The sequence below is a fragment of the Chiloscyllium punctatum genome, chromosome 11 (assembly GCF_047496795.1).
Source record: "Chiloscyllium punctatum isolate Juve2018m chromosome 11, sChiPun1.3, whole genome shotgun sequence".
NCBI lineage: Eukaryota > Metazoa > Chordata > Chondrichthyes > Orectolobiformes > Hemiscylliidae > Chiloscyllium > Chiloscyllium punctatum.
The window spans coordinates 76,756,161-76,783,814 of NC_092749.1; the positions used below are offsets into that span (position 1 = coordinate 76,756,161).

At 41.2% G+C, this 27,654-nt stretch overlaps 1 protein-coding gene across 1 annotated transcript in view; it reads right to left on the reverse strand.

The window, feature by feature from the left end:
• Positions 1-804: 804 nt before the first annotated feature.
• Positions 805-27,654, reverse strand: part of fndc1 (fibronectin type III domain containing 1) — a 332,979-nt gene continuing 306,129 nt past the window's right edge. Inside the window, exons 20-22 of the mRNA XM_072581080.1 lie at positions 16,911-17,072; positions 6,500-6,622; positions 805-2,872 (exon numbers count right to left, since the gene is read on the reverse strand). Of these exons, the coding sequence (XP_072437181.1) occupies positions 2,742-2,872; positions 6,500-6,622; positions 16,911-17,072 (416 nt within the window). The 3' untranslated portion in view covers positions 805-2,741. The remainder of the gene's footprint in view (positions 2,873-6,499; positions 6,623-16,910; positions 17,073-27,654) is intronic.

Sequence of the window (27,654 nt, forward strand, 5' to 3'; positions counted from 1 at the left end):
TTCCCAGGGCAGAAATTGTAAACATGAGGGGTCATAGTTTTAAGCTGTTTGGTGGAAAGTATAAAGGGGATGTCAGAGGCGGGTTCTTTACGCAGAGAGTTGTGAGAGCATGGAATGCGTTGCCAGCAGCAGTTGTGGAGGCGAGGTCATTGGGGATATTTAAGAGTCTGCTGGACATGTATATGGTCAGAGAAATTTGACGGTTCGTACATTAGGTTTACCTTACATGAGGATCAATGGTCGGCACAACATCGTGGGCTGAAGGGCCTGTTCTGTGTTGTACTGTTCTATGTTCTATGTGTACCCCTCCCCCGACCTTTGACCTCACCTCCCAGTGAACGTGAAATCAGCAGTCTCTCTGGGAAACCCACTCCACTGGGGACACTGACTATCACCAATTCACCCCCATCTTGTGATTGTCCACCCTCTTCAAAAGGCCCCTTACCCTCCACCCTATCTTCAATAGCTTTGGCACAGACATACCCAGTCCTGCTACCTTTACTGATCAGTTTCCACTCCAACTAGTGGTGAAGTCCATCAACCAGACAGCTTTACAGGCCAGGAACCAATGAGTGACAATATTAATGCAAAGGCTGTGGCTTTTAGACTTCACAGCTTGCAATAGATTCTTGACTTCCAGATTCCCATGCCTTTCTGTTCAACTCTGGCAGGTCATGGTCTTACGAACAATCAAGTCAAAATCCAGGCTATGGAGTTAGAAATGCTGGTGAATGTTGTTGGTCAAATGAGAGACAACCTTGACACACAAAGTGTTGTGATGCAAAACAAGTTTAAATCGTGTCATATCAATTCAATGATCAGAGCCAAAAGCACAAGATACATTTCTGATAACATATATTGCTTGCGAAATCCTAGTACTTCATTAATACAACAGCCAATTTGCAGTGATTCATTGCTTTGGTGCAGATAATAAGTAAAGAACTTTTTTTTAATGTAACATGCAAACTACAATTTTCAGCTGACTTTCTCATTCTTTTAAAAAAGCACAACATTTTTCAGATGCAACACAAGTAACAGATTTGGCACAATGATTGGTTAAATGTATGATTATGTTTACAAACCACACTCTGGAATGTTGGAAAAGCAGAAAAGGCTTGTGTTTGAAATTCCCAAATTCCATTTAAATATGCTTTTTGCTATAAAATACACATTATATAAGAAAACATTTCTATTTTTAAAGGAGTTTACTTTGCATATTTAATCAAAATAATATTTAATAAAATGCACATCAGGATAGTAGGCTAAATTCCCCGATACAATGCTTCCAATGAGAAGTCATGCTTTAAAATGTTGGAATGGGAAAACAAGCACTATACTGACATAGCTCTATTGCTGAATGCATTCCCGTGAAGTGTGACTATTTGCCAGGAACTTGCAATTAGCAAATTCACTCAAATGTTGCATTTGTTTGCGCCAGCGCAGTGGTTAGGTTGACAAGGAGTTAAAACTTATTCCATTTCACTACACTGTTCCATATGGTACCATTTCAAAACAGCATTAATCCATTGCGCCTGCGCAAAAAGTCTGTATTTTATAATACTGCACAAACACAAAAAAATTGCACCAAGGAACTGTGCAGGAATTAATTAAGCAAACTCCCTTTACTCTGGTGGAATAGTTTAAGTCTAATCAATCCAGAGAATTTTGTTTTTATAAAAAATACTTTTCTTGAATTCCTTCCAAGGTAATAGATTTTACTGATGTGAGAAATACACTTCTTAAATACTTTGAACTTTGTAAGTTAGTTAGAAAGAGTAGATGAAAATTAGCACTACAGAGGTACATTATCAAGATTGGCATGTGGTAATAGGTTTCTGTTGCAAATTGGTGAAAAGTAGTGATGGAATGCCAAATTGAACTGGTTTCATCTCCAGTAAGTGAAGCAATTGGATACAGATCTTCATAATATGTCAATCTAGGTTTATAATAGGCTAAATTGTTTAGTATGTCTGAAAAAAAAGCACAAGTAGAGCACATATGCAATCTGGCATTGCAGGGAACATAAAGCAATACATTAGTTGCCTGAGACTTACCATTTTTAACCTATGTAGTAGATTAATATGCACCTTGGAAAACTTACTAATGAACATAGACCATTTGCCATGTTGATTAATGGAAAAATAGCAGCAGAGAAAAATTCTCTACAATTTGCAGGTGCAGTAGTAAATGACAGGAGAAAAAAAAGGGAAGTTCAAAAGTTCAAGTTTAAAATTTTCAGTGGCAACTTTTAAAGGAAACTATTTTATAAAACATGTTGAATTTCCTCTCCTAGTCCAATATGATTCTTAACAAAATCTTTCAGTTCAATACCCTGACAGATTTATCTTGGAAGACTTGATGATTTTGCATTAAGTGCAGTTCACAGAGGCCATTTAAATGCTGAGACGGAATTTCAAGAGAATTTTTTGTCTCATGTCAGCAGAGTTTTGATTGGTTGATTCTTTCAGCATTTCCTTACCTACTGTAGAAAATGGAACCACCACAAGTGAGTGCAATAATATCAGGCATGTTTATTTTAAGCCCTGGTCCTCCATGTATATATTAAAAAGAATATGTTGCATATTCCAGTAAGATTGTGGAACAGTCTTTGAAATCGTGCGAAAATAATCTTGATAATTCGACACATTGTCCAGTATTCAAGAACAAGGTACTCTCTCAATACTCTCTTAATTCAGCTCAAATGTGAATCAAGTTGTTAAATCTTTCAAAGGACAATTTCATTACCATTTTCCAGGAATAGGCACACCACACTCATACCATCCCACGTAATAATTAGACGTCCCACCAAATTTCCCAAATCCACCAATCAGGCCAAATGTCACTGGCTCTTGGCGATAACTCCGATAATAACCTAAAAAAATCCATATCACAAATCAGTTATTGAATTAAATGGTATTAAATTTAATTATTTTTAACTGTTTTTAAAAATTTCTTATTTTTACAATTTTCTTAAAGCAAAGTACTGCAGATGCTACAATCTGAAACAAAAGATCTCTCTGGCCTTAGCCTTCGGCAGTGTTTATTTATTCATTTTAAGGGATGTGGTGGTGCTCATCACACCAATATTTATTGCCAATTTCAGGTTTGTCCTTGAGAAGTTGGTTGTGAGCCAAGTATTCCAGTGAAACTCAACAGGTGTTTGAGAAACAGAATCTCATCATTAGTTTAGATATCTCAGAACCTTTCAGATGTAACAATGAATTGAAAAATTTCAACCCTTAATCACTGCAATTTTGTTTTCTTTGCACGTTTTGGTCTTTGTCTAGTTTTCCCCTCGATTTAAGGATGCTAGCTGTTCATCATGTTGCTATTCACACCCTGTCTCAAACTTATTTACTTCAAGGTCTTTTCCCTAAGGTGGGAAGTTTACAACTAGAGGGCATATTTTTAAGGTGGGAGGAGAAAGATTTAAAAAGGTCATGAGAGACAATGTTTTTACACAGAGTGGTTAGTGTCTGGAATGAAATGCCAGAGGAAGTGGTGGATGCAGGTATAGTTACAACATTGAAAAGAACTTTGGATAAATATGTATACAGGAAAGGTTTGGAGGGATATGGGCTATACACAGACATGTGGGACTAGTTTAGTTTGAGAACATGGTTGGCATGAACTAGTTGAACCAAAGGGTCTGTTTCAATGCTGTCAAACTCTGTGACTCTATAAATGAAATATGCAAGACTGTTTTGTCATTCAACCACTCTATCAGAGACCCCCCACTTTTGTTATGTCTCCATCCTTTCCCATTTCACCTGCTTAAAACTTTTGCAATTTTAATTATTCCCAATTCTGATGAGAAGTCATTGATCTGAAGAGTTAACACGCACTCTCTCTCTCCACAGATCCAAAGAGATTTGACAAATACATTAAGAGCAAGAGGCTAACTAATGAGAGGGTAGGCCTCTGAAAGATCAAGGAGGTTGTCTTTGCGTTGAACCTCAGGAAATGGGAGAGATACTAAATGAATATCTCACATTGTTTTTACTGTGGAGAAAGAAATGGAGGCTAGAGAATGTAGGGAAATAAAATTTGATGTTTTAAAAACAGTTCAAATTACAGAAGAGGAACATCAGGAGGAACTTACAGGAAACAGGCCCTTCAGCCCAATAAGTCCACACCGACCCTCCGAAGAGCAACCCACCCAGACCCATTCCCTTACATTTACCCCTGCACCTAACACAATGGGCAATTTAGCATGGCCAATTTGCCTAACCTGCACATCTTTGGACTGTGGGAGGAAACCGGTGCACCCAGAAGAAACCCACGCAGACAATGTGCAAATTCCACACAGACAGTTGCCCGAGGTGGGAATTGAACCCAGGTCCCTGGCACTGTGAGGCAGCAGTGCTAAGCACTGTGCCACCGTGCCGCCCATAGAAATGGATAAATCTCCAGGACCTGATCTAATGTATCCCAAAATGTTGTGTGAAGTAAGGGAGGAAATTGCAAGACCTTTTGCAGAAATATTTGTGTCATGTATAACTACAGGTGGGGTGTCTGATGACTGGAGGGTGGCTAATGTTTTACATTTGTTTCAGAAAGGTTGTAAGGAGAAACCAGGGAACTATGGACCTGTGAGTCTGACTTCGGTTGTAGGTAAGTTGCTGGAGGTAATTATAAAAGATAGGATTTATGGACATTTGGAGAGGCAAAAATTGATTAGGGATAGTCAGCATGGCTTTGTGCAAGGAAAATCATGTCTCACAAACCTGTTTGAGTTTTTTGAGAGAGTTACCAAAGAGATTGATGATGGCAGAGCAGTCGACATTGTTTACTTTAGTAAAGCATTCAACAAGGATGTCTGTGGTAGACTAATTAGTAAAGTTACATCACATGAGATTCAGGGTGAACTTGCCAATTGAATACATAATTGGTTTAATGGCAGGAGACAGAGAGTGGTGGTGGAGGATTGCTTTTCAGACTGGTGGCCTGTGGCCAGTAATGTTCTACAGGCATTGGTTCTAGGTTCTCTTTTGTTTGTCATTTATAAATGATTTGAATGAGAATATGGGAGGCACGGTTAGTAAACTTATGGACGACACCAACATTGGTGACACAGTAGACAGTGAAGAAAATTTTCTAAGATTATGAAAGGATCTTGTTCAAATGGGTCAAAAAGCTGAAATGGAGTTCAATCCAAGGTATTGCATTTTGATACAACAAAGCAGGGTAGGGCTTATACACTTAATGAGAGAGCCCTGGATAGAACAGAGGGAACTAGGGCTGCAGTTACATAATTCTTTGAAGTTTATGTCACGTATAGACAGGGTGGTTAAAAATGTGTTTATCACGCTTGCCTTCATTGCTCAGTTCTTTGAGTAAAGGAGTTGGGAAGTGAGGTTGCACGGGACATTGGTGAGACCTCATCTGGGATTCTGTGTCCAGTTCTGGTCACCCAGTTATAGGAAGGACATTATCAAGTTGGAGAGGGTCCAGAAGAGATTTATTGAGGTGTTGCTGGGTATGGAAGGTTTGAGTTCTTAAAAAAAAAGGTGGATCGACTGGGACATATTTTATAAGGAGACCTTATGGAAGTTTATAAAATAATGAGGGGTATAGATAATGGTTAATGTGGTTAATGGTAGTTGTCTTCCCCCTAGGATGGGGAATTTCAAGACTAGGGGGCATATTTTTAAGGTGAAACCGAGAGAGATTTAAAAACATCATGAGGGGCAAATCTTTTACACAGAGGATGGTTCACATATGGAATCAATTTCCTGAGGAAGTGATAGATGGGGGTACAATACAATGTTTAAAAGATATTTCGATAAGTACATGTACAGGAAAGGTTTGGAGGGATATGGGCTATACACAGGCAGGAGGGGACAAGTTTAGTTTGGGATTATGGTCAACATGGACTGGTTGGACCGAGGGGTCTGCTTCCATGCTCTGTAACACATTGGCTATTTCCCACATATCATTTTTTTAGTTCAACACTGATGATCTAAAAACGTATCTAATTTAAATGCCACTGATGTTGTAATACAAATATAGCTATATATCTTTATGTTACTAAATTTACATATAAAGAATTCCAGACCATAAACTAAATGGATGCTAAGATCAGATCATATCTGTAGTCACTCTCTTGGGTTGGTCACCAGGTAACGAGTATTTGACTAGCAAAGATTATCATGATGGTAATTTACATCATTCCATTCTAATACATTCATAACTGGCATCCATAAAGTAATTTAAAAATCATAGCTATAAAATGTATTTATGCATGCTGACAAGGGTCAGTCAGTCTTAATAATTAAAGTACTAAACTAGTGTCACTCACTGAAGTCACTAACCAAAACTTCCAAATAATGGGTAAAGAGGGCAATTTAATCATTAGAGACTGAAAGACCCAAGTGATAAATATTCAACCGTGTTGGTCATCACAAAATCTGAATATTTTTACACACTAGGTCAGTGTAATTAGTGCATTCTCTCAAAAGAAACTTCAGAATTTGTTCTCCACGATTTTTGTGATTACCTGGGATGATTGGCAGAGATTCTGGATACTCATGCGTTCCTGTCCTTCCTTCCAGAAATGAATCAACAAATTGGCAGTGGTCCTCCCCTTTTCCCCAAGCATCAGCAATGCTGTAAAACATATCTGGAAGAGATGAGGAAGTATAAGTGACTCTGACAATTGTGTTGGCACAGACAAAGAGTTCAATTTACGATACATGTGTTGGAATAGCTTTAAACTGTTTAGTTGAATTGAAACCATCAAACTGAGACTAGAAAATCTTCATAGCCCCATCATCTTCACAAATACATGAACATGTGTAAATAAGTCTTGGCGATTAGCTGAGACACAGAGATTGATAGCCCCAGAGGTCTGGCATGTTTAGATTAGATTAGATTACTTACAGTGTGGAAACAGGCCCTTCGGCCCAACAAGTCCACACCGCACCTGCCGAAGCGCAACCCACCCATACCCCTACATCGACACCTTACCTAACACTACGGGCAATTTAGCATGGCCAATTCACCTTACCTGCACATCTTTGGAGTGTGGGAGGAAACCGGAGCACCCGGAGGAAACCCACGCAGACACAGGGAGAACGTGCAAACTCCACACAGAGAGTCGCCTGAGGCGGGAATTGAACCCGGATCTCCGGCGCTGTGAGGCAGCAGTGCTAACCACAAATTCAGCTCTCCATTCCATCTGTGTCATCATGCTGAAAAGTGAAAAATTTGAACACTTGCAAAAAGTGAGCAAAGAAAAGTAATCCATCCTTTACTGTTCTTGTATATGTTTAAAGGTGCTAAACTGGCATGGTAACAATAGAACACGATTCGAAATTCTCCACAGAAATCTATATTGTGAAATTTTGTTATATGCAATCGTGTGCAAACCAACAGAGGAACTGGCTAAATGTGGATTCTCTACCCATTTCGTAACATTATTTTAGTATCACTTACAAGCAGGCTAAGACTTTTGATCCAATCTTGCTCATCCATCTATTCCCCTGCTGCACTTCTAAGAACCACGGGCCAGATTTTTCAGGTAATGGCAATTGCGAGTAGATTGCCACTCTGGACTTCCTTTTTCTTCATATAAGAAAGGAGGGTGGGTTGTTTGGGGGCATGGACCTGACCAGGTAGTCGCGGAGGGAACGGTTTTTGCGGAAGGCGGAAACACACCAGAACACACCAGATGGCCTCCTTCTTTAGAGACCGCAATTTCCCTTCCCACGTGGAATGCATCTCCAATGCATCTCGTCTCCATCCCACACCTCCGCCCTCAGACCCCACCCCTCCAACCGTAACAAGGACAGAACGCCCCTGGTGTTTACCTTCCACCCTACCAACCTTCGCATAAACCAAATCATCCGCCGATATTTCTGCCACCTCCAAACAGACCCCACTACCAGGAATATATTTCCCTCCCCACCCCTTTCCACCTTCCACAAAGACCGTTCCCTCTGCGACTACCTGGTCAGGTCCATGCCCCCAAACAACCCACCCTCCAATCCTGGCACTTTCCCCTGCCACCACAGGAACTGTAAAACTGTAAAACCTGCGCCCACACCTCCTCCCTCACCTCTATCCAAGGCCCTAAAGGAGCCTTCCACATCCATCAAAGTTTTACTTGCACATCCACTAATATCATTTATTGTATCCGTTGCTCCCGATGCGGTCTCCTCTACATTGGGGAGACTGGGCGCCTCCTAGCAGAGCGCTTTAGGGAACATCTCCGGGACACCCGCACCAATCAACCACACCGCCCCGTGGCCCAACGTTTCAACTCCCCCTCCCATTCTGCCGAGGACATGGAGGTCATGGGCCTCCTTCACCGCCGCTCCCTCACCACCAGACGCCTGGAGGAAGAACACTTCATCTTCCGCCTCGGAACACTTCAACCCCAGGGCATCAATGTGGACTTCAACAGTTTCCTCATTTCCCCTTCCCACACCTCACCCCCGTCCCAAACTTCCAGCTCAGCACTGTCCCCGTGACTTGTCCTACCTGCCTATCTTCTTTTCCACCTATCCATTCCACCCTCTCCTCCTTGACCTATCACCTTCATCCCCTCCCCCACTCACCCATTGTACTCTATGCTACTTTCTCCCCACCCCCACCCTCCTTTAGCTTATCTCTCCACACTTCAGGCTCACTGCCTTTATTCCTGATGAAGGGCTTTTGCCTGAAACATCGATTTTACTGCTTCTTGGATGCTGCCTGAACTGCTGTGCTTTTCCAGCACCACAAATCCAGAATCTGGTTTCCAGCATCTGCAGTCATTGTTTTTACCTAGTTGATTTTAACCCTACTGTGAATCCTCTTGCAAGGTTGCCTGCCTTGAAGAAGTTTTCCTCCTCTCTCCACAAGAATCTCAGGGAGTCCCTCTCCCACTGCAACTCCCAGGTCATTTCCTCTGCCCTGAAGCTACTCTATGTTACTTTCTCCCCACCCCCACCCTCCTCTCATTCATCTCTTCACCCTTCAGGCTCTCTGCCTGTATTCCTGATGAAGGGCTTTTGCCCGAAACGTCGATTTTACTGCTCTTCGGATGCTGCCTGAACTGCTGTGCTTTTCCAGCACCACTAATCCAGATTCAAACATGGACAAAAGAGATGAATTCCAGAGGTGAGATGAGAGTGACAGCCTTTGATATCAAAGGCTTTAATATCAAACCACTCCTTGCTAAATGAAAGGCATTTGCTCACAGAACTTACTGAGTGTGCGCTTTCATTGCTTTGCGAAGGTGTTTTCCACTATTTCAGAAATAATTTCTGCTATTTTGGCATCTACGCCAGATTGATTTAGATTTCCCAGCTGTAAACTTTCAGATCAGCTTTGGAGCTGTTTATGCAGCTTTATCTTAGTTTTTAGATTGGGAACAAAGTGCAGTACCAAGACAAACAACAACCTGCCATTTCTTGAAAGAGAGGAATGAGTACAGAGCCCCATGAGGCAAGGCTCCCAACACAGTGCTTACAGGCAGAGGATAAGTTCCTGGTCTGAACACCAGTGCCTCTAAAAGCTCAGAGTTTCCTACCATTTGCAGCTTCTTAAAAGATGATCTCTTGCCAAATTGGCCAGTGAGCATACATTGCCAGCAGCTTAAAAGTCACCATTGACCTTAAATTCGTCACTTCTGGCTCTTCCAGAGATTTGCAGATGATATTCATAGAATCTCAATCTGCTGCACACATGCATCTCACAGGTAAATGTTTGCCAACCGATGAGGCTAGTCAGCTCTCTAGGTATGGTGGGCTTCCTACTGTTCCAGTAGAAATGATCTACTGTATGCAGGAGGCAATCTAAGCATCTGCAGGCCCTGAAATCTTTATCATCAATTCTAAGTTTGGGAGAAGATTTGTAGCTCGGGTGCTCGTTGTTGTGGTTCTGTTCGCCGAGCTGGGAATTTGTCTTGCAAACGTTTCGTCCCCTGTCTAGGTGACATCCTCAGTGCTTGGGAGCCTCCTGTGAAGCGCTTCTGTGCCTTTCTTCAGGAAGCCTAAACGTCGATTCTCCTGCTCCTTGGATGCTGCCTGACCTGCTGCGCTTTCCCAGCAACACATTTTCAGCTCTGATCTCCAGCATCTGCAGTCCTCACTTTCTCCTCGCAGAATGTACAGATTCAGGCATGCTTTAAATCTCGATTGTGGAAATATTTTGCGCATACATTCTGAACGTATTGGGTAGCCACCCAGGCTCCAGCATGACATTAACCCATATTTGACATGTGTCTTTCATGCCCACCCATTGTTTGCATCTAATTATTTTCCTCCCATTCTTCACAAGATAGAAGGTTATTTCTCTGCAGCAGGAAGAATGGGCAAGATCCCAAAAGGAAAGGTAAGTTTTATGATGCATGAGATGAAACAGAAATGCAACTTTTGCTTGGCGCTGAATACCTTTGTACAACTAAAAATCTTTTATTCATTCTTTTTTTAAAATTATTTCCATGTCGTACTAACCTTGTCACTTCAATAGGGCATGATGGATTCTGCTCAGTTGCTTTTAGCAAACAGGCCATCCATGCCTTGGTATCTGTGATTCATATGCATCTGTATAGGGATACACAAGGCCATTGAGATAGGAGCTAGTGTGTGGCATTCTGACTTTGGGAGGGGGGGGTGGGATTAGTGAAATTATGAGAGATTAGAAGTGGAAGTGTTTTGTGCAGCATGCCAACTTCCATTACCCCTTTCTGCATCTTCCCTCCCACGGTTCACCCTTACTTCCATATTAGCCAACACCTAGAAGGCAGTTTGTTGCACTTTAGTGAGATATCGAATGGTTTTCCTCAAGGTGGCATTTTGAATGCGCAGGCCACTAGTGATAGCCAGCAAGCACACAGTTGCCTTCTGGATCTGATGCTTCATGCAGATGGAACATGACATCAATTTAAATGTCTGAAACAGCAGGCATTCACAATTATGTGCAGTGCAATTTGAAAGGCTGACAGAATTTTGGGTATTTTGTGTTGCAGTTTTCAAATTTCCTTGTAATTTAATGGACCCCAAGGTTCAGCATTTGAATCCAGCTAAGAAAATCTTTTAGAGCCTTCAGCTTCTGATAGGTCTATTCACTGATATCTGTCTCCACCATGAAACTTCTAGTTATTTGAGATTTGAGAAAATTACATGATACCCTAATGTTGTGCATGAGGTCTGGAAGTGGAATGGTGCTTTGAGTTTGAGGAGTCTTTTCCTCCTTCTGCACTTCCTCTTGAGAAAGACCCAAAGAGCCTGTGGGAGATGACATGGTTAGGATGCTGCTCGGTTATCATTATATTTAGTCTATTTTTCATTGCCTGCTTGCATAAGGTTTTTAAATACAATAGCTCTGTTCCAAGTGGCTGGCAGACCTAATTCTTTCAAGCCAAATGGGTAGCAATGCCAGACCTAACTAAGGAGAGAGAGGAAGCTTCTAAATACAACGCATTGAATGCCTTCAAAGAATGAAAAGGGAATATTTGTGAAAGGTTACTTTAAGAGATAAGTGTGACATTGCATTGCTGAGAGATGGGGATGTGAAGAGAGATCAGGTGCACCTACAAGGTGAGTTTGTATTAGGAATACAGCTGAAGATGCAGCATGATGATGTAGTTAATGCCACTAACCTTTGTTATCCTGAGCAGGCCATTGATTTTTTTTTTCTTCTGCACTGTATCCAGGAATATGGCACCGCACTCCCTGTTGCTGACCTGTCCAGTCACTTTCAACAATGCAGCTTTCAAATGCAGCTCCTTCTTCCTGCTTGCAAGAAACAGGATCTCCTGTGGCCCTTGCAGCCCACAGCACCCTGCTTAGAATAATTGCTGGAAGCATGGTGTAGCAAGTCTCCTTTTCAGTAGCTTCAGGCTCTGTCTGGAGACCAATACCATACTTCAGCTCTGATCCTCACATGGCCCCGTTTATTGCCAAGCTGAAATAGATTGATACAGACCATCATGGTGACCACTCATTTCAATCAGTTGGGAAACCTGGAAGTCGGATACAAGTACAATGGATACATTTAAAAAATCCATACCATACATAGTGCCAGGTTCCCATCTGTGAGTGGCTATGATGACAATCTAGATCAATCAGATTCAGCTTAAAAAGATATAGGGCCATGCATATTCAGCCATATATTCTTCATTCCTTCCTGTAACTCTCCATTTCCTTACAGCTCCTTCCAGTTTGCCTTTCCAGTGCAGCTGTGAACTCTGGCAGGATCTACACTATCTGGCAGTGCATGGATAGAAGAATTCCAGTAGGAGACTGATCACTTATTAATGCATAGGAATCTCAAGAAATAAAAAGATAAACATGATGCCAAGAGGAAAAGGCAAAAAGACACATGTCTTCCTAAATTAAATGAAATGTTGTTCTTAATTAACAATGAAAAGCATTTCCAGGGTTATTAATCTTTCAGCTGTGATGAAACATCGATCACTCATTTACTTCTGTCTCTGCTGACTACGTAGATGCATCTATTTATTTATTTGAACTCAAGTAGATTTTGTTGTGCTTCATGACTTTAGTTACCTTTTAACAAAAGCAGGAGTCCACAGAATTGAAATGGGTTGTTTGGTTCAATTGATCTTTGCCAATGATACTGTTTCACAGGAGAACATTTCTTCATCTAACCCTGTCAGGATATCCACTCTCCCATGTGTTTATTTGATGTGTTTATCAAATGCATATATGCTACTTACTTTGTGGTACTACATGCTCATCATTCTCAGGACAAAGAAGCATCCTGAGTTTCCTATTTATATTTTAGTGTTAACTTTCTAGCTTTGGTGGGTCACCCCTTCATGTCAGAAATCTTAATAAGCTAATTTTTTTTGTTTGTTGTAGAACTCCTGTAAGACTACAGCTACATCTTTTGAATTTTTTTCAAAAGTACCAGCAATTCTAAACCAGGGACCAAGACAAGATAGAGATTAATGTCATGAAACTTACCCTGTTGCTGTCAGGGAGTTTTCTGAAGGCCTGTACACCTGTTAACTATGTAAGTATTTTGAAAGAATGGACCTTTGACCTCAAACTGGGAGATGGAAAGAGAGGGATGGAAATATCCTGATATTAGAATTAGAATCCCTACAATGTTGAAATAGGCCAATGGCCCAATGAGTACACACCAACCCTCTAAAGAGTAAGCCACCCAGACCAAGTGGATTTCCCCTACAACTATTACTTTACATTTCCCCTAACTAATGCACCTAGCCTACACATCCCTGAACACTATGGGCAATTTAGCATGGCCAATTCAGCTGACTAGTACATCTTTGGACTGGGCGAGGAAACCAGAGCACCTGGAGGAAACCCACGCAGACACGGTGAGAATGCACAAATTCCACACAGTCATCCAAGAGTGGAACCGAACCCGGGTCCTTGGCGCTGAGAGGTAGCAGTGCTAACCACTGAGCTACCATGCCACCCTAACCACTGAGCCACCATTGTATCTGTCCTCTATTCATTGGATAGAAGGCATCAGACAGGTGAATTGACATTTAGTAAACTACAATGGACTAGACATAATATATATATAAGTCATCCTCATTAGGGTCAGACCTGTCAAGAGGCACTGTTCATTAGACAACAGTCTTCTTCAGATGGAAGATGGAGGAAGGCCATGGGAAGGATTTCAGAACACTCTGACTAATCAGCAGGATGCTGCCATCATGAGCCACTGAGATCACAGTGCCAACCATCCTCTGGTATCAGTAAATCATCCCCAACTGTCATGGGTTGTATATTTTTTGTGTCTATTCAGATCATAAAGCATACCTAAACACTGCTTTTTAAATATCTACCTTAAAATTATTTTTGAATTGTCAACTTCACATCTTAGGTATCTGTAGCCTTCTGAATCCAAAATTTTGCATGGAGGTTTCTTATAGAATGTATATTCTGCCAAATCTTTCCAAAATCTGACTGACCTTTATCTGATTACTCCTAAACAATCTATTTTATAATAATACAAATTAAGAGCAGCAAGTTGTCACATGGCCTCGCAAACCTATTACACCATTCAAGATCATGGACATTCCTGCCTATCCAAGATGATCTTTCACCCCTTACTAAGAATCCTGCCCTATAGAGTTTCAAAGGCTGTTTCCACCACCTTTTGAGGAAAAGAGTTTTAAAGATTCATGACCTTCCATGAGAAAATACTTCTCCTCATCTATATCTTAAATGTTCTTAAATAATAATCTCTAATTCTATTGTCTCCCACAAGATGAAATAATCGCCCACTCGCACCATATCAAGAGTCTTCAGGATATTGTATGTTCCAATAAATTTGTAGCTTGCTCTTCTGAATTCCGACATATATAAACTTATTCTGTCCAAGCTTTCCTTATAAATCTGTGTATCCCTGGCATTAGTCTAGTAAGCCTTTTCTGAACTGCATCATACATCAACCTTTTCTCACCTTTCCAGTACTTTTATACCATTTTATAAAAGAGATCCCAGAACTATAAATCCAGTTAAATTATCAGCAATCTAATCACTAAAAACAGAAAACATAGGTCATCAATATCTTTCAAAAAGTCAGGTAGCATGGTGATCATGAATTCTACTAGATAACTTTTCATAGTACTATGATTCATCAAAAATGATTATATAAATTTTAAAATCATTTATTTTGGAATTTGGTTTCTAAACTAGTGGTTTGTATGATTTTGTTCTGTCTATGAATAGAGTTTAATGATCAACTTGTAAGTGGTTCTAGCCTTGGTGATTTCTTTCAAAACAAAGAGAAATAGTTCTTGGAGGCTAATGGCAATTGGTGTACCTTGGGAAAGAGATTTTACAAGCAAACAAAGGAAGCCATTTCATGCATTAGGCTTCAGTTACGCAGATTCGAATGGTGTTTATTGTTTTTGGTTTAAGGGAAACACCTGCGTTTAAAGAAAATTTCTGGTTTCAGTTTGCACAAGTTTTGGTTGAAGATGGATATGTAGAGCAGTTTCTCTTGAAGAAAGGATACAGTTTAGATACGTTAAAAAATAATTACCTCAATGCAAGGAGTTAAGTTTTAAAGTTCCAGACTCATAGTGTTCATTAAAAATTTGGAAGGGTTATTTGAAGTTGAGAAAATCTAAGATCAGTTGAATGAGACTTAAGAAAACGATTATCAGATTTTGAACACTGTGAAGTGAAGCATCGGTCAAGTTGAACCCTATAGACATGATAGAGTGAGTAATTTTCTTTTGTTTGATTTCTGTAAAGGAACACTTTTGGGATTAAAGGAATTGCATTTTACCATTTATTTTGAAATATTTATACTTGTGCTATATGTAAATAGTTTGGTTTATTCAATTTTGACATCTATTCTATAATAATAAACATTTATTTTATTGTCGAAGCCGAATATACATGTTTGTATTTCAGTGAAAGATCTGATTAAAATCAACAAGAAAAAAATCTATCAAGCCAGATTTCAGTTTGACCTGTCCGGTAATTACATTAGCTGAGGTTCAACAGTACCAACATCAGAACATAAAATAGTTGGAAGCAAATGAATGCACAGCTTTTCTATGTTCCTTTGCTAATTCCCATTTGCAACTTTGTCCACTTATGACTACTATGGCTTTAAATTGCCTGTTTAAGTAGAAACAATCTCTACTCTGAAGACTTTTGGTGAACCTAAGGAATCAGAATTTTAAAGCTATTTCTAAAACCTTTTTTACTCTGATGGATTAAATACTGAAGTCTAGGAGGTATTCCTGTACCTAAGAATCTTTATAGAAAATAATATTAACAGAGTTTTCTGATTAGGATGTTACCATAGTTTATTAAAAAATTGGCACATAAGATTTTAATCAGTTAAACGCTTCAAATCTGAAAGGTTCCATTACTTCCTCCAAATAAATGAGGTCCACTTTGTATTCTCCACAGTTTGCTGGATTTAAAGCTTTTTTTAAAATATGTTCATCCAACTATGAGCCAATGTATTCCAAGGGTTGCTGATGATATTAACCTATCATACACTGGTATGTACAGAAGCACAAACTTCCTATGCAAGATATACTTTTAACTCATGTATATACAGACTTGTGTACATACAACAACACTATCGTCACCATCCTCTTTGAATATATTACCACCTTTTGGATGGATATATTCAAAAACAATAAAAAAAACTCTCAATAAAAGTATTATGTTCAATTTTGGGCAGCAAGCTTCAGGTAGGTTTTGAGACAACAGAGAGACTATTATTGAGAATGTCGTGAGGAATGAGACACTTCAGTTTGTGGATAAATTGAACAGGTTTGGCTATTCTTGGAGAAGAATTAGAGAAGATTTAGAGGAGATTTGATTGACATATTTAAAATTATGATGCGTCCAGATAGAAACAATAAGGAAAAACCGTTTCATTTGGAAGATGCAGCAAGAATCAGTGGATACAGATTTAAGGCAAATGGGCAAGAACCAAAGGTGACAGTAGGAAAAAGCCTTTCTATGTAGCAAATAGTTAGGTTATGGGATGCATGTTGAGAGCGTGGTGGAGGCAGAATTAATTGCACTTTCAAAATAATTGGAGACTAGCTGAAGAGGAAAGAATTTATCAGTTACAAGTATAAAAAATGGAGAAAGAGATTAAAAGGGACCAGCCAGGTTGCTTTTGCATAGACCTGGCACAGACTCAATAGGCCAAATGACTTTAGTGTATTCAGTAATCATTTAATGATTCTGTTGAATATGTATGAGTGATGTATATGTAGACATCAGTCATCATCTGTATATATGCATTCAAATATAAATCTGCATTTACACTTTCACATGTGTGCACTCATGCATGAGTCTGTGTGCACTTTAATACTTATATTTGCATCCATTTATACATGCATGAAGATCACTTTGTCTACATGAACAAGTGCACAGAGGATGCAGAAAGCATACTCAGCTGCATGACAGAATAGTGTACATTCATTGGCCACTTACCTCTTAGGCCTTCAGACAGGAAAATTTTGTACCGCAATGAGTTGCAGAGTATCACACCCACAAATTTGCGGTACCAAGTACGCTTCACATATTGTTTTCCTGTACATTCACTGGAAGAAGGTTCAAACTTAAATGTGTAAGGAATCCAAATTGGCTCACCCCCTGTCAGGAACAAACACACAAAATAATGTTTGTAGTGTTACTTACTGTCAAGATTGAGTCACTGTAATAGACATTTAACCTAAACGTAGAAAACATTGTTGTCAATCCTTTTAATCAATGTGCGGAACATATTCTATACAATTTCAAGCATCAATCATATTATGAAACAATTTCCTACATTGCAGTGATATCATGAAAGATACTAAACTAATCTGGCATATATAAAGTGAGACTTTGAATGTAATAGTTCTGTAATAAGATGATAAACTGGACATTAAAAATCCTCACACTGTATTCACTACAGTAAAGATCTGAAACTCAAAATTTATATGAGAAGCTTGAACTAATATCTGGGCCCTGTCATTATCTGTAAAATTATACTGGCTTATATTTTGATTGTATAACTTGCAGCCTTGCAATTCAATTCAAAAGCCTATTCCAGCCAGTGAATAGTGGTGTTCCGCAAGGGGGTTCGTGTAACGACAACTTTTCACTTTATACATTAATGATTTGGATGAAAGAACTGAGTGCATTCTGGCTAAGTTTCCAGATGATAAAAAGATAAGGGTCAGGTGGTATTGAGGAGGTGGGGAGGCTACAGAAGAATTTAGACAGGTTAGGAGAGCGGGCAAAAAAGTAACAGATGGAATACAACATGGGAAAATGTGAGGTCGTGTAATTTGGTAAAAAGAATAGAGACATAGACTATTTTGTAAATGGGGAGAAAATCTAAGAATCTAAATTGCAAAGGGACTAGTCCAGGATTCTCTTAAAGTAAACTTGCAGGTTGAGTCAGTAGTTAGGAATGCAAATACAATGTTGACACTTATTTAGAGAAGACTAGAATATAAAAACAGGGATGTACTTCTGAGGTTTTATAAGTCTCTGGTCAGACCATATTGGGAGTATTGTGTGCACTCTTGGGCCCCATTCCTCAGGAAGGATGTACTGGCCCTTGAGTGGGTCCAGAGGTGGTTCACGAGAATGGTTCCGGGAATGGAAGGCTTCACGTTTGAGGACTGTTTCAGGACTCTGGGTCTATACTCAATGAAGTTTCGAAGAATGAGGGGGGGGATCTAATTGAAACTTGCAGAATACTGAATGGCCTGGACAGAGTGGATGTTGGGAAGATGTTTCCATTAGCTGGAGAGACTGGGACCAAAGAGCTCAGCCTTAGAGTAAAGAGATATAGGAGAAACTTCTTAAATCAGAGAGTTGTGAATCAATGGAATTCACTGCCACAGTAGGCTGTGGAGGCCAGGTCTTTGAGTATATTTAAGATGGAGATAGATACATTCTTTATTGTCAAGGGGATCAAAGATTATGGGGAGAAAACAAGAGAATGGGGTTGAGAAACTTATCAACCATGATTGAATGGCGGAGCAAACTCGTTGGGTTGAATGGCCTAATCTCTATTCCTATATTATGATCTTTTCTCCCCTATCCTTTTGATTCCTTGAACTCCAAGTGCTATATCCAGCACCTTCTTGAGATAATACAATGTTTTGGCCACAAATGCTTTCTGTAGCAGAGAATTTCACAAAATCCACCACTCCCTAGGCAAAAAGATTTCTCCTCATATTAATCCAATAGTTTATCCCATATCCTAGGCAGTGACCCTTGGCTCTGGACTCCCCTGCCATCTAAAAGCATCCTCTCTCCATCTAACTTTCTAGTCCTGTCAGAATTTTATAGATTGCTATGAGATCCATCACTCTCACAATTCTTCTGAATGCCAGCAAATATAATCTTACCTGATTGAACCTCTCCTCAAACGTCAGCCCTGCCATGCCAGGATTCAGTCTGGTTAACCTTTGCTGCACCACCTCTATAGCAAGACCATCATCCTTCTTCAGATAAGGAGATAAAAATTGCACACAATATTCCAGGTGTGGTCACACTAAGACTATGTATAATTGCAGCAAGGCAACCCTGCTCTCATACTTAAATCCTCTTGCTATGAAGGTCAACACATTAATTGACTTTTTGACTGCCTGTTGCACCTGCATGCACACCTTTCACAACTGGTCTACGAGGACACTAAGGTTTCATAGCACATTCCCCCTCACTGAAGTTACAGCATTCAGATCATTCATTCATTTAAATCATTAATATATATTGTAAATACTGGGGTTCTAGCGTTGGTCCCTGTAATACTTCACGAGCGACTCAAAATATTTGTTCATTCCTACTTAATGTTTTTTGTCTGCAAACCAGTTTTCTATCGATCTCAATACCCAGACATCCCAATCCCGCACATTTTAAGTTGATCGCTAATTCCTTATATTTGACTTTGTCAAAAGCCTTCTGGATGTCCAAATAAACCACATCCACTATTTCCCTCCATCAATTCTACTAGTCCTCGAAGAATTCCAGTAGAGTTATCAAACATGATTTCTCTTTGGTAAATCCATGCCTAGTTTGCTCAATCCTGTCACTGTTTTCCAAGTGCTCTGCTATTAAACCTTTTATAATAGATTCTATCATTTTCCCCACAATCAACACCAGTCTGACTGGTCTATAATTCCCCTACTTTTCTCTCTACATTTGTTCTTAAACAGACACACATGAAATACCCACCAATCTATAGGAACAATTCCAGAGTCTATAGAATCTTGGAAGATGACCAACATATCCACCTTTTCTCTGACAACTTCCTTAACACAGAAACATAGGAACAGGAGTAAGCCATTCAACTCCACAAGCATATTCCACCATTCAATGAGATCATGGTTGACCTGTGGCCTAAGTCCATATAGGTGCCTTTGGTGTTAATACCTTTCTAATCAAATATTTACCTATCCTGAATCTAAAGTTAGAATTGATTTAGCATCAACTGGCATTTGTGGAAGAGTTTGAAACATTACTAATTTGTGTGTAGACATGTGTCCTATATCACTCCAGAATGGTCTGGTTTTAATGTTTAGACCATAACCCCCTAGTTCTAAGATCTCCAACAAGTAGAAATTGTTTATCTACCTTGTCTTTTCTTGTTAATATCTTGAAGATTTTGATCAGATCACTATAATCTACTAAATTTTACAGAAAACAGGCCTGATTTGTACATTCTCTACTCATACTCTAACCCCTTATGTCTAAGTAACATTCTTGTAAATCTACATTATACTTCCTCCAAGGCCAATATATCCTTCCACGCGTGTGATGCCAAGATCAGCTCCAAGGGGATCCAACCAGGGTTTTATAAATCTGCAGCATAACTTCTGCATCCTTATATCCATTTCTAGATATAAAGGATACATAAATTCCATTGGACACTTTGATTATTTTCTGCACCTGTTTGTGACATTTTTAAGATCTATGTACCTGAATACCAAGTCTCTTTGAACACTTGCTTAAATTTAACTTCATACTATTGAGAAAATACCCTGATGTATCTTTTCTCAGTCCAAAATGGATTACCTCACACTTATAATTGTGGAGTCAAAGAGACGTACAGCACAGAAATGAACCTTCGGTCCAACTCATTTATGCAGACCAGATATCCTAAATTAACCTAGTTCCATTTGCCAGCATTTGGCGCATGTCCCTGTAAACACTTCCTATTCATATGCCCATCCAAAGGCTTTTAAAATGTTGCAATGCTACCAGCTTTCACCACCTCCTCTGGCAGCTCATTCCATACATTCACCATCCTCTGCATGAGGTTTCCTAAACTGAACCAGTACCATTTGCCTGCATTTGGCCCATATCCCTCCTATCCATATACCTGTTCAGATGTCTTTTAAATGCTGTATTTGTACCGCCTCTACCACTTCCTCTAGCAGCTGGTTCTATATACGCACCATCCTGTGTGTGAAACAGTTGCCCTCCGGTCCTTTTAATAATTTCCTTTCATCTTAAACCTATGCCCTCTAATTTTGGACACCCATACCCTGGGGAAAAGACTTTAGCTATTCACCTTATCCAGGCCCCTCATGATTTGATAAATCTCTATAAAGTCACCCATCAAGCTCCTACACTCCATGGAAAAAATGCCACAGCCTATCTAGCTTCTCCCGATAACTCAAATCCTTCAGTCCCGGTGACATACTTGTAAAATCTTTTTGAACTCTTTCAGTTGAATAAAATCCTTCCTATAGCAGGGCAACCAGAATTGCATGCAGCACTCCAAATATGGCCTTAACAATGTTTTGTACAGCTGTAACATGATGTCCCAATTCCTGTACTCAACGCTCTGACTGATCAGAAGGCAAGTGTGTCAAAGCCCCTCTTCACCACTGTGATGGCACTTTCAAGGAATTACGTATCTGCACCTAGTGTTCTTTCTGTTCAACAACACTCCCAAGGGACATGTACCTGCCCTGGTTTGTCTTTCCAAAATACAACAACTCACATTTATCTAAATTAAACTCCACCTACAACTAGTCCAGTTGATCAAGATCCCATTGTGATCTTAGTTAACCTTCTTCACTGTTTAATATACAACAATCTTTATGTCATCCACAAATTTACTAGCCATGACTCCCATATTTGCATCCAAATTGTTTATATAAATGACAAACAGCAGTGTTCCCAGCACTGATCTTTATGGCACTAGTCTCCAGTCTAAAAAACAACTCTACCACCACCCTCTATCTCCTACCATTGAGTTTTTTGAAGAAATAACAAAGAGGATTGATGAGGCAGAGCAGTAGATGTGATCTATATGGACTTCAGTAGGGCGTTCGATAAGGTTCCCCATGGGAGACTGATTGGCAAGAGAGAACTAGCCATTTGGATATAGAACTGGCTCAAAGGTAGAAGACAGAGGGTGGTGGTGGAGGGTTGTTTTTCAGACTGGAGGCCTGTGACCAGTGGAGTACCACAAGGATCGGTGCTGGGTCCACTACTTTTTATCATTTACATAAATGATTTGGATGCGAGCATAAGAGGTACAGTTAGTAAGTTTGCAGATGACACCAAAATTGGAGGTGTAGTGGACAGCGAAGAGGGTTACCTCAGATTACAACAGGATCTTGACCAGATGGGTCAATGGGTTGAGAAGTGGCAGATGGAGTTTAATTCAGATAAATGCGAGGTGCTGCATTTTGGGAAAGCAAATCTTAGCAGGACTTATACACTTAATGGCAAGGTCCTGGACAGTGTTGCTGAACAAAGAGACCTTGAAGTACAGGTTCATAGCTCCTTGAAAGTGGAGTCGCAGGTAGAAAGGATAGTGAAGAAGGCGTTTGGTATGCTTTCCTTTATTGGTTAGAATATTGAGTACAGGAGTTGGGAGGTCATGTTGCGGCTGTACAGAACATTGGTTAGGCCACTGTTGGAATATTGTGTGCAATTCTGATCTCTTTCCTATTGGAAAGATGTTGTAAAACTGGAAATGGTTCAGAAAAGATTTACAAGGATGTTGCCAGGGTTGGAGGATTTGAGCTATAGGGAAAGGCTGAACAGGCTAGGGCTGTTTTCCCTGGAGCGTTGGAGGCTGAGAGGTGATCTTATAGAGGTTTACAAAATTATGAGGGGCATGAATAGGGTAAATAGGCAAAGTCTTTTCCCTGGGCTCGGGGAGTTCAGAACTAGAGGGCATAGGTTTAGGGTGAGAGGGGAAAGATATAAAAGAGACCTAAGGACCAACATTTTCATACAGAGGGTGGTATGTGTATGGAATGAGCTTCACTACTGAGAGGGACCTTGATATGAGGACAATGTGAAACAGGCTGATAGGCTCAAACAAGTTGATGTGAACGAGTGGATGTGCTGAAAATTTGGAAAAACATAAAAATAAATAAGTCCCTGGGCCATATGGGATTTACCCTAGATTACTACCCTAGGAAACGAGGGAAGAGATTGCTGTGCCTTTGGTGATGATCTTTGCGTCCTCTTTGTCCACCAGAGTAGTGCCAGATGATTGGAGGGGGGCAAATAATATTCCCTTGTTCAACAGAGGGAATAAGAATAACCCTAGGAATTACACACAAGTCAGTGTTACATCTTTGGTTGGCAAATTATTGGAGAGGATTCTGAGAGACAGGATTTATGATTACTTGAAAAACCTCAGTTTGTTTAGATAATCAGCATGGCTTTGTGAGGGGCAGGTCATGCCTCATAAGCCTTACTGAATTCTTTGAGGATGTGACAAAACATGCTGATGAAGGTAGAGCAGTGGATGTGGTGTACATGGATTTTAGCAAGGCATTTGATAAGGTTCCCCATGGTAGGCTCATTTAGAAAGTAAGGAGACATGGGATACAGGGAAATTTGGCTGTCTCGATACAGAATTGGCTGGCAAATAGAAGACAGAGGGTGATGACAGATGGAAGGTAATCAGCCTGGAATTCGATGACCAGTGGGGTTCCTCAGGGATCGGTGCTGGAACCACTGCTCTTTGTGATTTTTATAAATGACTTGGAGGAGGAAGTGAGGGTAGATTAGTAAGTTTGCTGATGACACAAAGGTTTGTGGAGTTGTGGATAGTGTGGAGGGCTGTTATAGGTTGCAATGGGACTTTGACAGGATGCAGAACTGAGCTGAGAAGTGGCAGGTGGAGTTCAACCTAGAAAAGTGTGAAGTGATTCACTTTGGAAGGACAAATTTGAATGCAGAACACAAGTTTAAAGGCAGGATTCTTGGCAGTTTGGAGGAACAGAGGGATCTTGGGGTCCATGTCTAAAGATCCCTCAAAGTTGCCACCCAGGTTGATAGGGTTATCAAGAAGATGTATGGTGTATTGGTTTTCATTAGCAGTGGGATTGAGTTTAAGAGCCACGAGGTTGTGCTGCAGCTCCACAGAGCCCTGGTTAGACCACACTTGAAATATTGCGTTTAGTTATAGTTGCCTCATTATAGGAAAGATACAAAAGCTTTTGAGAGGGTGCAGAGGAGATTTACCAGGATGCTGCCTGGACTGGAGGGCATGTCTTATGAAGAAAGGTTGAGGGAGCTACGGCTTTTCTCATTGAAGCAAAGAAGGATGAGAGTTGACTTTATAGAGGTGTACATGATGTTCAGAGTCATAGATGGAGTGTATAGCCAGATACTTCTTCCCGTGGCAGAAATGTCTATCATGAGGGGGGCATAATTTTAAGGTAATTGGAGACATCAGAGGTAGGTTCTTTATACAGAGAGTGGTGGATGCGTGGAATGTACTGCCAGTTGTGGTAATAGAGTCAGATGCATTAGGGACGTTTAAGTGACTATTGCATAGACACGTGGATGATAGTAAAATGAATGGTGTGCAGTTTAGTTTGAGTACGATAGAAGGTCTGCACAATGTCAAGGGTCAAAGGGCCTGTACTGTGCTGTACTGTTCTGTGTTAAGTAGTTAGGATACAGGATCCACTGCCTAGAGATGTGGTGGAGGCAGGTTTAACTGAGGCATTCAAGAGGGCTTTGGATTGTATTTGAATAGAAATAGTCTGCAAGGAAGAAAGCAAGAAATTGGCATGAAGCAATAATGCTCATTTGAAGATCCAGTGTTGGCACAACGGGTCAAATAGCTTCCTTCCGCACCACAAGAGTGATGTGATTCTGTGAACAAAAATTAGTTAGAACACCAGGGTAGCCATCTTCCTCTTCTTCAAAATACTGCCACGAGATCTTTGCATCCACCTGAGAGAGAATCTAGCATCTTACCTGAAAAGGAAAACTTTGAACACTGCAGCACACATCTTGTACTGCACCGCATTGTCACTGTTAACTCTTAAGCTAAACTTTAAGTAGTAATTGAACCCATAACCTTATAACTCAGAGATGACATTGCTATCAACTGAGTCATGGCTGACACCTAACTGTCTACCACCATTCACAACTAAATGGAGTGGGATTGTACTGCTTTGATCCAATTTTTTTTGGTTATGGGATTGCTTAGTGTGGCAATCTATGAGATAATTTTCACTGACATTCAACCACAATCTGTAACCTCATAGCCCAATGCATCTCTCATGCTAATATTACAATCAAGTCAGGGGATCAGCACTGGTTCAATGAAGATTGCAAGGTAGCATTTGGTATGATAGCTTGAACAGGCACCAGACATATCCAAAAGTAAGCGGACAACCTTATGAAGTTACAACACAGAACTACTTGCATGCAAAACTGTAGAAGCCAAATGTGATAATCAGAGCTATGGAATTCTAGACTGACAGATCCAATTAAAGGTTCTGTAGTGCTGCAACATCCAGTCATAAATGTTAGATTAATAAATTAACCAAAAAAAGGGGACTCTGCAAATTTCCTCATCCCCTATGATGGAGCAGCCCAGAACATTGAAGGCAAACAAATACAGAGAATGTTGGGGAAACTCAGCAGGTTTGGGCAGAGAGAAAAAGAGTTAATCTTTCAAGTCTGCTGGGACTCTTAATTTAAACAGCAGGCTGAATCATCTGCAGCATTTTCAGTTTGAAGTTGTAAGTGGGTATGCATCTTGATCTTCTCCTAACGCCCCAAACATCACAGATGCTATTATCTATACAGTGCAATTCACTCCATGAGATATCGAGAAATGTCTGAAAGGACTGAATAACGCGAAGGCAATGGACTGTAACAACAATGCAACGGTAATACTGAAAACTTGAGTTCCAGGACTAGTGGCGTTTTTAGTTAAGCTGTTCCAGTGCAGCTTAGCATCTGCACTACCATCTAACTGACAGTGTGGATTGCAAGGAGGCAACTTCACCATCTCAGAGGTTAAGGAGGTGGTGGGTGGGCGCCTCCTCGTCACCGACGTCATGTACAGGAATGCTCCCCTGAGACTGATTAATGTGTATGCCCCAGTGGGTAAGAGTGAACGGTTGGCCGTCCTGCAGCAGCTTCCACTGTTGCTGGCTACGTCCAGGCCAGTCATTCTGGCCGGTGACTTCAACTGTATCATTGATGCAGATGGACGATCCGGCGGGGGGGACAGTAAACTGGACGCCACGTCCAGAGCCCTGATGGACACAGTAAAAGATGCCAAGCTGCATGATGTCTTCAGCACCCCTGCAGACAGAGCGCAGCGTAGATACAACTGGTCACGAGCAGACGGGTCTATCCGCTCAAGGATAGATTACTTGTTTGTGTCCAGAATGCTCTTGGTCAGATCCACCGACATCAAGCCGGTGTTCTTCTCTGACCACTGCCTCCTGCTGGCTGACTGTCACCTACAGGACGAGCAGCAGGCTGGTAAGAGAAAGTGGAAGCTGAACACAAAGCTGTTGACCCCGGGAAACATCGAGGAGCTCAAGAGGGACTACGCAGTTTGGAGAACCGTGAAGCCCCTCTTTGAGTCCCCAGCGGACTGGTGGGAAACAGTAAAAGGGAACATCAAGAGGTTCTTCATCCTCAAAGGTGTTCAGGAGGTGAAAGAGAGACGGGGAAAACGATCCCAGCTCCAGGCAAGTATGCAGAACCTGCTCCTGCTGCAGACGATGGGGGTTGATGTCACGGAGGGCCTCAAGGAGGTGAAGGGCCAGCAAGCCTCACTCTTTGCCTCGGAGGCCTCCAAGATAATCTTCCGGTCCAGGGTCCGCTCGGTGGAGCAGGACCAGACGTGCTCATGTTTCTTCTTCCAGAAGGTGCACAAAGAGAGCTCCGTGCTCAGCAGCCTGAAGGAAGAAGATGGCTCCATGACGTCATCTCAGGCTGATGTCATGAGGATCAGCAAATCCTTCTATGCCTGTCTGTATGACTCGAAGCCAACTGACAGCGCGGCCTCCCAGTCGTTCCTGTCCTCTTATCACGGAGGTCCTAGACGACAGAACACGAGAGAGGCTGGACCAGCCGCTATCTCTGGACAAGCTGACCAAGGCCCTCGAGTTCTTCGAAAAGAATAAAACTCCTGGAAGCGACGGCTTACTGGTCGAGCTCTATTCCACTCTGTGGGACTTGATTGGCTAGGACCTGCTGGAGGTGTATGTCAGTATGCTTCGGGCAGGTACCATGAGTGAATCCACGAGGAAAGGCATCATCACCCTCATCGACAAGCAGAAGGGGGAGAGGGAGGAACTCAAAAATTGGAAACCAATTTCACTGTTGAATGCGGATTACAAAATTCTGTCAAAGGTAATCGCCAACCGGGTCAGGTCTGCTCTGGGGTCGGTGATTCACCCTGACCAAACTTGTGCTGTATCGGGCAGGAAGATTGCTAAGAGTCTCGCACTCCTCAGGGATACAATCGCCTATGTGCAGGACAGAGGGTTGGACACCTGCCTGATCAGCCTGGACCAGGAGAAAGCCTTTGACAGGATATCACACAGGTATATGAGAGATGTTCTCTCCAAAATGGGCTTTGGGGAGGGAATCTGCAATTGGATCAGACTGCTCTACACCAACATTGTCAGTGCAGTCTCAATCAATGGATGGGAATCAGATAGCTTCCCAGTCAGATCTGGAGTCAGGCAGGGCTGCCCTCTCTCTCCTGCCTTGTTTGTGTGTTGCATAGAGCCATTTGCCAAGTCCATCAGGAAGGATGCGAGCCTGAGAGGGGTGACTATTCCTGGCAGCGGGGGCCTGCAGGTCAAGGCATCCCTGTACATGGATGACATCGCCGTTTTCTGCTCGGATCTGCTGTCCGTGTGCAGACTCGTGCAAATGGGACCAGTTTGAACGGGCCTCGGGGGCCAAGGTAAACCGAGGCAAGAGTGAGGCC